This window comes from Harpia harpyja, chromosome 17 (genome assembly GCF_026419915.1).
Source record: "Harpia harpyja isolate bHarHar1 chromosome 17, bHarHar1 primary haplotype, whole genome shotgun sequence".
NCBI lineage: Eukaryota > Metazoa > Chordata > Aves > Accipitriformes > Accipitridae > Harpia > Harpia harpyja.
Genome location: NC_068956.1, coordinates 16,274,691 through 16,291,386, shown reverse-complemented (window position 1 = coordinate 16,291,386; position 16,696 = coordinate 16,274,691). Strand labels below are relative to the sequence as shown.

At 41.4% G+C, this 16,696-nt stretch overlaps 1 protein-coding gene across 5 annotated transcripts in view; it reads left to right on the top strand.

Moving 5' to 3' along the window:
* The window catches only part of PDGFD (platelet derived growth factor D), a 144,978-nt gene extending 128,590 nt beyond the window's left edge, over positions 1 to 16,388 (top strand). For all 5 annotated transcript variants that reach the window (XM_052812811.1, XM_052812810.1, XM_052812814.1 and 2 more), the window contains 2 exons: positions 2,167 to 2,381; positions 16,228 to 16,388. In XM_052812811.1, the coding sequence (XP_052668771.1) occupies positions 2,167 to 2,381; positions 16,228 to 16,362 (350 nt within the window). In that variant the 3' untranslated portion in view covers positions 16,363 to 16,388. The remainder of the gene's footprint in view (positions 1 to 2,166; positions 2,382 to 16,227) is intronic.
* Positions 16,389 to 16,696: the final 308 nt, after the last annotated feature.

Sequence of the window (16,696 nt, the reverse complement as noted above, 5' to 3'; positions counted from 1 at the left end):
TGTTTCCTATGTTATCTCAGCTGAATTAAGGCTGAATTAAGCCTTTGAGTATTTTATTCTAACTCTTTCTAGAGATGCACCTTCAGCAAATGCCATTCTAGTCCACAGCCAGCTTGTCCCAGTAGGAGCCTTCTCATATCAGTATCTATTCCCCTGGACTGCTGCAGTGCCAGAGTGTGGAAGATCCAAGCTTTCCCCTCAAGAAATCTCATTAATCATGAAGGCAGAATATTTTCTGCCCTCTTCTTCCTTTGGTTAATTATTCCTTCACATGAACTGGCTGAAATGAATAGTAGCCACATACCTCTTTGCTTTATCAGTAAGCAAAGCTGGTGGCAAAGGTCCTGATGAGAACATTTAGAGGAGTGGGAAACACTTCCCTGCAAGAAGAATTACCGTGAGAGCCTGCAATGAGAAGGGGTGGCTTTGGATAATGACAGCAGAGAAGAAAATATCATCTGTTAAAACAAAGAAATCAATATTCTCTGGACTTCTAAGTCCTGGCTGTGGACATCTGGAGTGTATTTTTCTCCCAATGCATGAGTATACCAGCAGCCCCATTGATTTTGTGCTTATACCAGGAGGATGATCTATACCTCTTTTGGAGAGATGCTAGCTCTCTGGAGAGAACCACTGAGATTTCATGGTGAGATGTATCACAATTGCTATAAAATTGCAATTTATCTGCTAAATTCTCATTGACTGAGATAACACCTTGCCAGAAAAGTGAAGCTGCTATGATTTTCTATAATAGCACTTGTGACATTTACGTACCCTTGCCTCTTGCATATCTGCCTTGTGAATATCTCCAGGCCAGAATGTAAAGGTGCATGATATTTACAAATCACAGGTTTTTCCACAAATTACTTCGTGATGTTGACAAGGACTGAGTCACAGAAGGTATGAAGTGTCTTTGTTATGGGTTTTCTCATGTTTTTAGTAAAGCATAAGTATAGGTGCACTCAGGACCAGAGATGGTGTTGAGCTATTAAACATGCCCCTGAAAATCTGATATGTTCACAAACAGTACGCTGTTATCTCAGTTCTCCTTTGAGCCGTTCCTATTTTCCTGTTGATGTTTCCATTAGCAAATACTGTTTCGGGTGGGAACTCAACACAAGTTCACATGTCCTTCAGTCCTGAATGAATTACTGAGCTTTTGAAACTTAGTTGGACAGAATCCTAAGGAAAAGAAGAAAGCAGAAAAAGAAATTAGAAAACTTCTATAGAAATAAAACTCATTATATTTGTTACTTTTATCTGTGTTACAATTGTGGAAAATGTATTTCTGGAAGGGTATTTTTGTTTTGTTTTAGCCTTACAAGCTAAAGCTAGAAACAGCACTTAAACTCACAGTTAATAGTCTATAAGTTATTTTTATGGTTGGCTTTACTACTTGTTTACATGACACATCTCACAGAGATACCAGGCATTTAAACATCAACCAACTACTGGCATTCAATGAAGCTCATTAGTTTTAATTGTATTTATTTGTATGCCTATTATAGTAGCATTTACCAGCTGAAATTAATATTGCTTAGATTGATTTCTCCATCTAAAAGAGAGTTATTGAGACCCTATCCATAAACAATACAGATAGACAACTTGAGAAAGCAAGTCATGCCACCTGTCCTAAATGCCCTTGTGAGGAAGGGATGAATCACTCTCCAAAGATGTTTCTCTACTGACCACAGGAAGAGCCTTGTTTGAAGTCTTTGCCTTTTGTATGCCTGCAGCTAGGCAAAAGGAGTTACACCCATAATAACAAAAAAGAGGTCATCATCTAAGTAAGCCAGGTATAAGCAGAGGAGGGAAGAGAGTAGCAGAGGTGGAATCTCTTACCCAAGGATCCAACAGATAGTGACAAAGCAAATAACTAGTCTTCAACTTTCAGGCCAATATTTTACTGCAAGCCTACCCTTCACCTTTATAGTCAGTGTGAGCTCTGCTATGGGAGTCAGTGGGAGCAGGATGAGAGCCTGGATGGCCACCTGTAATGATGTAAAATGGTGGGTTTATATTTATCTGTTCAGAAATCACTGCTATACTTCACATACTTTCCAACCAGTGTCACATCACTTTGTGTTATTGACTGCCTGGGGAGCAGTATAAACCAGAGGAATGTCCCACTCAAACCTTACTAATGAAAATTCTTTTGCATTGCAGTTGACCTGGACAGGTTGAATGATGATGTGAAACGTTACAGCTGCACTCCAAGAAACTACTCTGTCAATTTAAGGGAGGAACTGAAGCTGACAAATGTAGTTTTCTTCCCCCGCTGCCTCCTTGTCCAGCGCTGTGGAGGAAACTGTGGCTGTGGGACTTCAAACTGGAAGTCCTGCACTTGCATGTCAGGGAAAACAGTGAAAAAATATCATGAGGTATTTTCACTCTTTTTCTTTTCTTTGGTAGTTCTTTTGGGTATTTATTGCTTACATGGATTCTGAAGGCTTTTCTCAGAGCCCTGTGTGCTGCTTATATTGATTATCATGTTATATTGATCATGTTTTATTATGTTATATTATCAGAAGGCTATATCATGTTATATTATCATTATCACGTTACATTATCATGCTTGTTTTGATTATCATGTTGGATCTGCAGTGCAAAAATCAATGGGCAAAAATCACTGACCACAGTGAAGTGTCATAGGCAAAGATGCTACCATTTGAGAGAGACCAGAGTATTTAAGTGAATGCCCCCTGTGGTCACCACTCTTCCTGAGGTGAACGATCTGCTTAGGCTTCCAGACAGGTTTAGGTAGCCTTAGAGTGGAGCCTCGAATTAGATAATGGCATTGCTTTTGTTGTCCATGCTAGATACCAGCTTGGTACCTCGTGGAGTAACATTCATACCTTCGACTGCAGTAAGCCATAGAGAGATGCACACCCACGCAGTCAACCTGCAGGAAGGCCTGATTTTAAATAAGTTTAATATTACTGTCTTTAATGCCACAGCATCGCCCAACCATTTACGTTTGGAAGTGGTGAATGAGCAGAGTGGAAGGAGGTTATATATGTGTTAGAACGGGGTGTTAACGGGTATTTATGGGTAAGTTAATTTAGAAGAAGTTGGAGAGAACATTTGCCACCTCTCTGTGTGGATGCTACTGCAGCATCCTAGTGAACTTTATTGCAAGAATGAGGCTTACGTTGGACTGATTTTTCCTAGCGAAGGACTGATACAACATGAATGTATATACCACTGGAAATGTTCTTTCTAGTAACACAGAGACATGTGTTCCTTGAGACATTTGACTGCACTTCCTCTTGTGTTGTGCTATATCTTTTAAACTTATGACCATGCTTGGAAATGACAATTAAGTCACTTGTAAACTCTCTTCCCTTCCTGATTTATTACCTGTAGGAAGCAGTTGAGTCTTTCAGCCTTAGCTTTTTTCCCACTCAGCAAATTTTAGGAAGGCAAAATTTCTGCATAAGAACAAAGTCCATTATATTTATTTTTAATCCATTCAGAACACATTTAGAGAGGAAAAAAACAAGGAAAGAGCATTTTATATTCTTGCTTCTAAATCAGTATTTTCAGAATCAGACATGAACAATGTTCACTAAAGTGAACATATCTAGGAAGGTTACTTGGTATTATCCTTTCAATTGTCTGAAAGTAGGTAGCTGCATGCCATGCTGACTTAATTTCTGACACATATCTCTTGTAAGAGCCTGATTTACCACTTAGCTGAAGTCTCAAGTGAAAATGAACTTTATGGACTTTAAATCTGGATGTGATGTGGGCTCATACCATAAAGGCATTAACTTTGGAGACCCTAGGGCTGCAATAGCAGAAGGCCATTGAAGGTCAGACCTTTGCCTTGCTGTGAGCAGAGTGGTTACTCTTTTCCAAGGTAAGAGATTTTTTTCTCACAATTAACTGCAGAATACAGCATAGTCCACATCAGCTGGGACTAGAGAATAGTTAATATTTTATCTAATTTTAAACAAGATGCAGGGGATGACTCTGGTAATTACAGAGTGGAAAGCCTTATCGCAGTGGTAAAAAAGTTAATTGGAAAAAAAATTAATAGGTATAAAACACCTAGATGAATATGAGCTGATAAAATGAACTCGGAATGCCTTATGTATGAATAAATATTTATACAGCACCACAACATTGTACAAGAATGCTAAAAGACCTGGCACCTCCTTCAGAGAGTGAACAGTCAAGCAGACAAGATCAGACATGGAGTAGAAGCTGGTTAAGAGATAAAGTCAAAGAGGTGGAAGAGATGAGCAATTTTCTACATAGGAAGTGGCTATCTGTAGGTGCCCCCAGCGCGTGGATTAAGTGTTATTTCATGTATGATCAGTCTGGAGGGAGGTGAACAGAGAGGTGGCAAAAAAGACAGCTAGCACAGGAGATAACATACTTTAACAGCAGAGAAGGCTGAGAGGGATTTCAGAAGGCCTATGTAACTAATAAATGCAGTTTAGAAAAGCAGTGAGCATTAGGATGAGTAGTCTCAACTATTTATTCATCTAACACCGGGTATCTGAGGAGAGGAAGGAGAAACAAGGGGTGGAAGTTGGACTAAAGGTTGGGTAGTGAATAACTGTGAAAAACTTCTCAGGAAAACAGTTATTTAGTGCAGTGGTGATAGGAAAAAAAACAAGTTACAGTCTTCTGCAGGAATAGAGGTGAACAGGTAATAACACAGCAAATATTATGGCCTGGATAAATTGGTGGGGTACTTTTATACTGAATTTTGACCGTTAAAAGGATATAGGCAGGAGTAGAAAAGATATATAGAAGCAGAAAACATACATCAAGAGAGATACAGGAGAAGATACACATCAAAAACATTTGTAAGGAAAGTAGCTAAAAAGTTTTGGATCATTTCATTTAGAAAAAACTGGGAATAAGAGACGACACAGTGAAAGAAAGAAAATAGTGAAGAGTACCTAAAGGAAAATTAGGTCTTCCTAAATAAACTTTTCCTTAAGAAAAGAACAAGAGAGAGATTGAAAGGGAACTAATTTAAAATGATAAAAAGGTTTTTGATTTTTTTTTTTTACACAGTAAATCTATATGGAATTTCAACCCTTAAATACGAGTAGTGCATAATTCAGAAGGATGCTGAGAGAACTAGAAGTAAAATATAAACTAAAGAACCCTGGGTCACATCTGCGTCAGAACTTAAGCCAACTATTGACAGTAGCTAGAAAAAAATGCTGATTATAAACATGTTATCAAGCACTTATTTTTTATCAAGTGTTTGAGAGCATCTGGTGCTGGGACAGCAGAATGTCACACTAACCAAGTATTGGTCAGAACCAGGATGTCACGACTTATGACCACCCCAAATTAATCACTAAAATCAGGAAATTCAATATTCATACTAATACATCACTGCTAATTTATTTCACTACTCCTTTGTTCTCTGAAAACTGTATGAATTTAAGACAGTGTTTCAGCTTTAACATTAAATGACTTTTGTAAGTTTAAATTTAAACTTAATCCCTTAGGGATGAATTAAAAGCTCACTGAGCAGAAATTTAGCCAAGTAGCTCCCATTAATAGGAGTGGCAGTCATGCAGATAAATTCACCTATGACATACTAAAGATGTGTCCATTACTTTTAGTCCAAAATATTTTCCACTTTATTATTATTATTAGCCATGCATAGCTAATCAGTTTTATTCTTTATTCTCCTTCGACACTTAACTCGAATTTTATTTAAATGCCTGTCAGTAAAGGCACTGAGGAGGGGCCTCTCAACATGCCAGTTTTAGAGCCATGGAGCTGGTGTACTCTTTTCAAAGCCAATTTGAAACCCACTAACCTTAACCAAAAAGCCTTTAGTTGTATAACGAAGGACAGAGTTTCACATTTTATGAAATCCTCAGTGCTGTTAATTTGGTTAAAAATCTCTACCTCTGCTGCAGGAGAACATAGGCCAGATTCAAACACAAATCTCAATTACTTTGATTTACTTGCAAAAGACACCAGAAGGAAGTATAAGGTAGTGGAGCAAAGAAGGTGCTTGTAGCAGCTGAAACTGAATCCTGCAGGCCCCAGACCGCTTCTCTTACAAGGCTGATTTTGCCTAACAGATATCCTGGAGCTTCTTCTGCTGAGCTCCTTGGATCCACCAGAGCTATTTGTCCTGCATATGGAAATGCTTGTCCTCAACAGTAAAAATGCAACTGGAAATCACTTAAAAGTTGTTTGGCATTTCTGAGCGACCCAGTATTTCTGGGTGAGAAAGACAGGCAGGCAAATTTTCCAGAAGTGATAGGCTCCTTTTTGGCTTTGTAGCCAGTGCCTTGCAGTGCCGGCGTAGCTGCATGCCAGCAGCTGTGGGGACACTAAAGCCCAGAGTGTTTGTTGAGAGAGAGGCTTCTAGTCCAGAGAGATTTCAAGGTTATTTTCTCCTTATGCTCTTAATGTTTTTCAGTTCCCCCTTAGTTCCTATTCAAAGCCTCACACTGTACTCATCACCGAGTGCTCCTTCCTAGTATCGCAGGACTAATAGCTATCACGTGTAGCCTTTAATTTCCCCGAGCTGTGAGTGCTGCTCCAGTTCCCTGAACAGGCTGTACAGTGCTTTCCTATCACATCCAATTGTAAGAAGTAATGCAACAGCAGGGAAAATAAGAAAATGAGAATGCCACAGTAAGGGATATCTTTTTTTTTATTGCCCTAGGAAATGCTAATAATGAGATCTCGGGTCTTTTTTATAACCTGGAAGTTTGCCATAACTTTACCAAAATACTCAGCAGTTTCCAGAAGTAAATAGATTCGTAATTTGAGCAAACAGCTAGTTTTATGGGTGGGGGTTTTTTGCAGGAGTCTTGTGATGCTCTGTGGTTTTCCATGGCTTCTGGGTTTGCTTAAGACCAGAGCTCATAGACAAATACTCATGACTTACCACATAGTGTCATGAACCCTGCAAACCAAACAGGCCAAGTGCTGGCAGTGTCTCAAATCATCTCTCAGGCAACAGTCTACTATAAGTGATACTGAGTTATGTTGCAGGGCTCCGTGCAAGGGAAAGACAAAGCAATACATGGAAATGGATGCAGCACGCCTCTAATCAAACGGTCACATCTACTGCTGTCTAACTTGCTGAAGAGGAGCTGAAATGAAAGCGTGTTTTCCATTGCAGTGCATTTCTTTGGAAATGCCTGGAGCTGCTCTTTAAAGAGAGCACTAAACCTGGAGATCACCCAGCCCAGAGGAGGTGTGGGGGAACTCAGGCCAGGACTCATTTTAGCTTGGGCTGTGGCTGTGCCATCCGCCCAGCATGCACATACCTCAGAGAAACAAGAAATCAGTTTCCCCATCTCATTGCTGTAACTGATGAGATGTGAAATGAGTTTCCGTGAGGAGTAAATGCTCTTAAGGTAGCAACCAGAATTTGTCAGAGTGTATAAACCTCCACGAACACAGTGCTGAGCAACACAGATAAAAGGCATGTAAGGAAAAAAGCGAAGTGGTGAGAGCTGATTGCATCTTTTACCTACTTGTCTCTTCTGTAAAGACTGATGCATTTTTCATTGTCTATATGGTGCTTCCCTCCCTGCCCCCCCGCCCACCCCCATCTCCCCCTTTGTGAAGTGTTATACCTCCATTCAAGTTTCATATTGACTGGAGCTTGTCTGGTGCCTTCACAGGACATATATGCAATTAGTTCTCAATGACAGGGTTTAGATCAGTGTTAGGATGGCTACTTCATAGCCTCTTGCTGCCCCGAGAGAGGTAGCAGGCACCTCAAAGTACCTACACAATACTAAGTCTTTGCATTGGTATTATGGGGGCTTTTTTTCTCTTTCTGTTTTTCAGAGAAATGAGAAGCAAACCTTAAGGAGGCATTTGAGAGAGCAGATAATAATTCTTACCCTGTCTTTACACAGAGAAACATAAGATAACCGGACAAAAATTACACAAATGCTGCTGATACAACAAAGGAAATTTGCTAAGGGATTAAAAAGAGCTAGTATCATCAAACCAGTATGCAAGGAATATGGTCTGATTGTCGTATGTCCTGGACTTGATAGTACATGTATAAAGGAGATAAAAGGTTGTTATGGTAATAAAGGCACAGAATTAACCTGACAAAAGAGTTAATGCATAGAAATATTATACAAGAAGCAGCAATGGGATTTATTTGGAATGCAAATACAAGGAAACAGAATGAGTCAGATATGACTGCTAGGTCACAGGATGAGCAGAGAGAGCATGGAGGTGCAGTGAGAGAAAAAAGGTTCATTTTTTATTAGGTGAAAATGAAAGTTCTTGGGATGACATCTGGAAGTTAAGCAAGTGAGACATCCTGGGACATGTCTGGGCAGAGAGGGAGTTTGGGAAGGGGGAACACCTGTATTTGGTCAGTGAAAAAGCAATAGCTGGAGCCATAATGCATGACAAGATCACCCAAAGTGAGGGTCTTGTTAATGTCACGTATGTCAAAAACATCATAGCTTTAGTGACTGTTTCAGATGCCTGAGTTTTAAGCCAATTAAAATTTTTTCCCATGTTTGCTGTGTTAAACCCAGGTGTTTCTTATTCATACAAATAGAAAAATAGAATCAGTAATCCCAATCTACATTTAATACCTTAGTTTGAATGCTACCACTGATCAGCAAACAAACTCTTTTTTCTTGTTCCTGATAACGTATAATTACCACTATTAAGAAAGAATATAGCTTTGGGTCTGTGTCATTATTTTAGGCTATTTTCCTACTAGAATAAGGGTCCTTATGCAAAATTATGAACCACATTCCCATAATGCTTGGTTTCTTATGCTCAGAGCACAGCTCAACTGTGTGTGACCTTTGGATTAGATAACTTTCATAAATTGCAGAGCAAGATTTTTCATCTGTATCAGAACTTGGATCTGTGTTGAATGTTTTGCACTTATGATGCTTCCTCTTTCATGAATCTCAGACAAATATAATTTGGTTTGCATGCTAGAATGATAGTATTTTTAGATGAGCAGAAGGAGATTAGATAATGCTGCATAGCAGGATTTTAAAATAAGTTCTGCAAAGTGCAAATTTCACTATCTAAAATAGCATCCAGAGTTGCTCTCCATCCTCTGTCACTGGAATATGAAGCTAACCAGATGTTTGGTAAGCCATAGTCATGTTATTGATTATCTGTGGACTTAAGCTAATCAGGAAAAAAAAAAAAAAAGAGATTATTTTGGACTGAAGCTTCAGATTTCTATTGGTGTTCAAACTACCGCTCAAGAATTTAACAAAGAATGTTCATAGAATCATAGACTGTTTGGGTTGGAAGGGACCTTAAAGACTATCCAGTTCCAACCCTCCTGCCATGGGCAGGGACACCTTCCACTGGACCAGGTTGCTCAAAGCCCCGACCAACCTGGCCTTGAACACTTCCAGGGATGGGGCATCCACAGCCTCTCTGGGCAACCTGTTCCAGTGCCTCACCACCCTCACAGTGAAGAACTTCTTCCTTATGTCTCATCTAAATCTACCCTCTTTCAGTTTCAAGCCATTACCCCTTGCCCTGTCACTACATGCCCTTGTAAAAAGTCCTTCTCCAGCTTTCTTGTAGGCCCCCTTTAGGTACTGGAAGGCTGCTATAAGGTCTCCCCAGAGCCTTCTCTTCTCGAGGCTGAACAACCCCAACTCTCTCAGCCCGTCTTCACAGGAGAGCTGCTCCATCCCTCTGATCATCTTCGTGGCCCTCCTCTGGACTCGCTCCAACAGGTCCATGTCCTTATGTTGGGGGCCCTAGAGCTGAACGCAGTACTCCAGGTGGGGTCTCATGAGAGTGGAGTGGAGTGGAGGGGGAGAATCACCTCCCTCGACCTGCTGGTCGTGCTTCTTTTGATGCTGCCCAGAATGTGATTGGCTTTCTGGGCTGCAAGTGCACATTGCTGGCTCATATTCAGTTTTTCATCCACTAATACCCCCAAGTCCTTCTCCTCAGGGCTGCTCTCAGTCCACTCATCGCCCAGCCTGTATTTGTGCTTGGATTGCCCCGACCCATGTGCAGGACTTTGCACTTGGCCTTGTTGAACTTCATGAGGTTCACACGGGCCCACCCCTCAAGCCTGTCAAGGTCCCTCTGGATGGCATCCCTTCCCTCCCTCATGTCGACCGCACCACACAGCTTGGTGTCATCAACAAACTTGCTGAGGGTGCACTCAATCCCTTTGTCGCCAACAAAGATGTTGAACAGTGCTGGTCCCAATACCGACCCCTGAGGAATGCCACTCGTCACTGGACTCCACTTGGCCATCGAGCTGTTGACTGTAACTCTTTGAGCGCGACCATCCAGCCAATTCCTTATCCACTGAGTGGTCCATCCATGAAATCCATGTCTCTCCAGATCAGAGACAAGGATGTCAGGCAGGACAGTGTCAAAAGCTTTGCACAAGTCCAGGTAGATGATGTCCATTGCTCTTTCCTTATCCACCAACACTGTAACCCTGTCGTAAAAGACCACCAAATTTGTCAGGCACAATTTGCCCTTAGTGAAGTCACGTTGGCTGTCACCAATCACCTCCTTATTTTCCATGTGCATTAGTATAGTTTCCAGGAGGATCTGCTCCATGATCTTGCTGGGCACAGAGGTGAGACTGTCTGGCCTGTAGTTCCCCAGGTCTTCCTTTTTTCGCTTTTTAAAAACAGGGGTTATGTTTCCCCTTTTCTAGTCAGTGGGAACTTCCTGGGCTGTCACGACTTCTCAGATGTGGTGGATAGTGGCTTCATCCACCAGTTCCCTCGAGACTCATGGATACATCTCATCAGGTCCCATGGACTTGCGCACCTTCAGTTTTCTTAGATGGTCTTAAATCTGGTCTTCTCCTACAGGTTATTATTTCTCCTAATAAATAAAGTAAATGATAATAGGTAAAAAATGGCTATAAGCAACTGGATACCCCTTTTTTTAATTATTTTTAAGAAGTGTTGACTAGGTTTCCTATTACTCTTTGCTTTTTATTAAAACAGAAATCAGCCATCATGGACTGTCATGGCTAAATGTTGCCTGACTTCAAAGGTAAATGATACATGGCTAGAACCATCAGTGAATGCTGGAGGGAGTGATTCACCTCATCTGGCTCTACCCATCTAAAGCTGCAAGTCCAGCCTTTGGGCTCCTTTCCTAGTTATCATCAGAGCTAGCCCCACCAGAGGTGGGTGTTTCAGGTGAATCATTCTCTGGAGTCACCTCTTTGTTGCTGCTTCTACTGGAGAAATGCTGGGTATGGGTCAGGGTGAACAGGTTATCTCCAGCTGGGTCTTTTCCCTAGCAGTCAACACTGCTTTGCTCTCCTCAGCCTCTGATCACGAAGTTCTCTTACAGATCTGCTGAAATTAGCGGGGCTGCCGGGCCATCAGCCCTGACTTCGTGTCCTTCACAGGCCATTGGAGAGCACCCTGTTGCTCCCAAAGCAAGACCCAAACTTGTACTGTATACCTTCTGAAAAGGCAGCCATTTTCTGATGTCTTCAAACAGGCTGGAATCCCCACAGTTCCTCGTAGACCTGTCCAGGTGATGAGTTGGCCTGACTTAAACAAGTGTGCCCTAATTCCAGTTTGAGTTTTTCTGGCTTCAGCTTCCAGATACTGTTTTTTGTGATAGCTTTGCTCTCTCATTTAAAGAGTCCTTCAAAAGCTGACATATAAATTCAATGCATGATCAATAAGCAAGATTCCTGGCAGGGAAACACATGTAATCATTTTCTTTAGATTTCCCTCACCACTGCCCCCAAAGGAAAGCTATGCAGTGGCCACAGTCACCTCACCTTGAAACCACTCAGATGCTCAGACATTATCTACAAAGTAAAATGCCATCCAGCATATTGGTGTGCTCCTGTGGAGCTATCTGCACAAGAAATGCTACAAGGCCCTGACACCCTTTTTTGTATTACCTAGAAACACCAAATCCAGCTCAGAAGCTAAGTCATCTGTCTTGATTTTTTTGTTGTTGTTGCTTTAATAGGTTTATGACCATAGTTAACTCAGTGTTTGATGAGGGGGATATGGCTGTAGTTATATGCTCTTTGTGAGGCAATGATCTGAACTGATGAGGCACCACATTTTGATTAGTAGTGACAGACATTGCTCCTTTAATTTGAAAACAGCAAAGTTATTCTTTTTTGCCCACACAAAACAAACCTTCTGAGCATTCCAGACCTTCCTCACATCCATATTTTCTTACAGCTATTGATCCCATCGAAAAAAAGAGCAATAAAGTGTCCTGAACAAAATTTCTTTGAACTGTTTTCATTAATTCAGTGGTTCCTCGCCTTTAAGGACCTGACCATGTAATGAATAAACAGCAGCTTTTTCAGAATAAAGGGTTTTCTTTCAACTACTGTGGTCACCAGAAATGGCCTTACTTCCTGATTCTTTTCAATTCCCTTGTATTTAGCTGAAACTAAAACTATTAGATGAAGCTAGATGAAGAGCTTTGAACATCAGTTCCGAGATCAGCTGTTAAAGCAGTCCTGTGGAGGGATCTGGACAGGCTGGATCGATGGGCTGAGACCAATTGTATGAGGTTCAACAAGGCCAAGTGCCGGGTCCTGCACTTTGGTCACAACAACCCCATGCAGCGATACAGGCTTGGGGAAGAGTGGCTGGAAAGCTGCCTGGCGGAAAAAGACCTGGGGGTGTTGGTCGACAGCCGGCTGAATATATGAGCCAACAGTGTTGCCAGTTGGCCAAGAAGGCCAATAGTATCCTGGCTTGTATCAGAAATAGTGTGGCTAGCAGGTGCAGAGCAGTGATCGTCCCCCTGTGCTCAGCACTGGTGAGGCCGCACCTCGAATACTGTGTTGGGTTTTGGGCCCCTCACTACAAGAAAGACGCTGAGGTGCTGGAGCGTGTCCAGAGAAGGGCAACGAAGCTGGTGAGGGGCCTGGAGCACAAGTCCTATGAGGAGCGTCTGAGGGAACTGGGGTTGTTTAGCCTGGAGAAAAGGAGGCTGAGGGGAGACCTTATCGCTCTCTACAGCTACCTGAAAGGAGGGTGTAGCGAGGTGGGGGTCGGTCTTTCCTCCCAAGTAACAAGCGATAGGAGAAGAGGAGATGGCCTCAGGTTGCACCAGGGGAGGTTTAGCTTGGATGTTAAGAAAAATTTCTTCACTGAAGGGGTCGTCAAGCGTTGGAACAGGCTGCTGGGGGAAGTGGTTGAGTCACCATCCCTGGAGGTATTTGAAAGACGTGAAGATGTGGCACTTAGGGACATGGTTTAGTGGTGGACTTGGCAGTGTTAAGTTTATGGTTGGACTCGATGATCTTAAAGGTCTTTTCCAACCTAAACGTTTCTATGACTCTCTGATTCTATAATTTCAGCTGTGTTCAAACACTGCTTTCCTGTCTCGTCTGGGGAAGTGCCTGCCAATTCATTTTTCTACTCTTATCAGCAAAGCCCGTATACTGTGCTCATGTTTCTTAATATAAAACACAGGGAAAAACCCCAAGCTGTCAGGAAGTCTGTTAGCTTAAATACAGACCACATCTTTGCTCTCATCCTGTTGCATACTTTCATTTGCTCTCAATTGAAAAAAGCAGATCTACCTACCCATGATCTTGCAAAGTGCCAATCATCTGTATTTGTCAGATTTTGATGAAAGACTTCTTTAAATAAAAAATTTTATCATAGGTTCAGCATCAGCAGCTGTACTTGATTTTAAAAGTATGTTTTCTTAAAGAAAGCATCTTTGAAGATGCGGTCTATTTTCAGCTCTGTAATAATCGCAGCAACCTGATTGGGTTCAGTTCCTCTGTGTTTTGGATGAGTGTGGTACAGTGAATTGTCCTGGTGTCCATCAGGATTTATTGCATATATTGAAGCAGTCCACTTTTGAAATCAATTCAAATCCATTATAATTTTGTTGCTTTAAAAAAAAATACAAAATGACATGTCTCTGCATTTCTAACAGGGAAAAGTAATTATATATTTCCAACATATTAAAGCAGCATGTCTGCACCTTGCTTAGGCACAGTCCTTCCTCTCAGTATTACCTAGGTTAAACATAAATTTTATCACAAAATATAGATTGTGTTCTGTGCTTATCACTTTTGTTACATCCCATGGCCTTCCTGCCCTCCAGGCATTAATCGTAGAGAACAAATGGTCTCATCCTGAAGGCTGCTCACCTGCCTGCCCTTCCCCACCTGCTCTGCACAGCATCTGTGGTTAACCTTTGGCAAGTCATTCACACTTACTTTTTGGGATTTTCTAATTCTGCTGAAATTGCTAGTACTCTGTTGATCTGGTATGTAGCTGCTTATTCCCTCTCCTTCCCAAGACCATCTCAATTCTTGTATGGTGTTGTGATGTCAAAGTACAGAAAGTACTTTGTAAAAAAAAAGAGGTTTATTAATTGAGTAACAGTATGATCTGTTAGTTAGGGGACCTGTTATTCAGGGCAGAAGTGTGGGTATTTCTGTGGCTTTGACACTAAAGATGTTTAGGTCCCACTTCCCACTTGACCAGTGGCTTTGGCAGGTTATAGACAAGACAGACTTCTCTCTATCTTTTGAACAAGTAAGACAAATATAGCTGAACTAGCAGTCATTTCGCCAAGCTAGCATGAGTCACAACAGTCTGCCAAGACATAAGATGTGTTAGTTTTAGTACCGTACTGGTGCATGGTTTCTGGACTCAAGTGCTTGAGGCCACAGAGAGCAGAACTGGCCCACCTGCCTACCGCCAGCTGTGGAGCTGCAGCCTTGCTTTCTCCGTGTCCTGCTCCCCATCAGTAAATACGTGATTTCAAAAGGGAAAGGACCATATAATGCTGCTGGTAGTTTTTCTACTGATGTGTTGCAGAGCCTTGAGCAAATCAGTTTCAGATTCTCTGTCTATACAAGTTTGACAATGATGCATATCTTTCTGTGCAATGCACTGTGAGATTTGGGAAGAAAAATGCTGTAGGAGAGTTAAAGTGTTCTTAGTCTTAACTCATTTGTTGTACCTAATCCAAACTAGTATTTGAGCTTCAGGGCAGAAATTGGAAATTAATATCTCTTTTGTTAAACTACTGGATGCCCATCAACAGCAAACTAATGAAACAAAACAGATTTCTCCCCCTCAACCTGCACCACCATGGTAGTGGGAGTATGAGCTCTTACAGAGCAACTCAACCTCCAGTGGTGGGCTCGCAAAGCATGCCCCTGCAGCCCGCCATCCTCCTCAGCATTTTCCAGTCCATGGTTTACATACTTACACTATCGCAGATTAGATAGGATGCAACATTATGGCTGTTTTCCACATATCCACAGACTATTTTCAGGGAATCATAGATTCATATAATAATATGGGTTGGAAAGCAGCTCTGGGGGTCATCTAGCCCAATCTCGCATTCAAAGCAGGGAGAATGTTGAAGTTAGATGAGGTTGCTCAGGGCCTTGTCCTGTTAATTTTGACTATCTTCAAGGTTTCTGCAACCTCTCTGGGCAACCTGCTCCAGTGTTTAACCACTCTCAGTATTTTCCTCCATATACCCAAATAGGATTTCTTTTGTTACAACTTATGTTTGTTGCCTCATTTTCATCTCCTTTATAACCTTCAACCCTCCTTTTTAGGAGGCTTGGGGTTATCTTGCCTAGACAAAATTTTTTCAGAAGCCTCCTATATGATGTATATTTCCCTAGGAAATAATTGTTTGTTTGTTTGTTTGTTTCACATTATTCACAGTAAATTCTTAAGAAATTATTTAAATTGAAGGAGAGATTTTTAAGATAAGCCAACAGAAGTCAGATTCCAGAGAAACTCGATAGGATCCGGCACATATTTTGCACAAGCTCCATTCATCTCCTTCTGCCTCCCACAGGCATTTCATTTTTGGACCAATTCTAATGATATGTGCTTCAGAAATTTCAAATTGCATAAAAAAATGTTCCTTGTTATTTAGAGCAGAAATATTATACAAGTGAGAGAAGGGGCAGAGCAATTCAAATATGTATGGGACTGCAAAGATGAGCCAAAGGAAACATGCTTGATAATTTGCATGCAAAGGAGCAACTCTGGACATGGTTAGAGAACTGCACGATATAAAGATACCTGATGTAGGAAATAATCCAATCTGTCAAAGCTCCAGGACAAACAGTACAGCAGGATGTCACAGAGTGGAAAGAAAAAGCTGGAAGTAAAACAAAAATGTGTCCAAGTTAATGCCGGTCAGGGCCATTAAGGGCTGTTTGTGCCCTCAGGGTCCCAACACTCTCCTCAAATCTCTAACAGCGTTTTCTAATCAATGCATTTCTATTGATCCTCCCAGGTGCTGAAATTCGTCCCTGAGGCTGGGCATACCAGAAGAAAAGGCAGAACCAGGAACAACATGGCCTTAGTAGATATACAGCTGGATCACCATGAGCGTTGTGATTGTATCTGCAGTTCAAGACCACCCCGATAAAAAAAAAAAAAGGAAAAACCAAGACACACTAATTGCAGCTTACCAGACGTTTACTTTCAAGCAGGATTGCTCTGCGGACCTTTGCTCACTAATCATTTGAACTTTGCTACTAGCCTGCCTTTGCAATTAGCAAAAATGATCTCTGAGTTTCAGCATAGCTGTGCTGATTAGTGCCATGGCAGCTAAACAAGTATATCATAGATTTATGTATCAGCATCCAAGAATATAGAATTATGGTTATCTGTAGCTAGATTCTGAGGGTTAAGATTTTCAAAGCTCACTTACAGTCCTTACGCACACAATGCCCACTGAAATTAAACACCAGTTGTGTAGA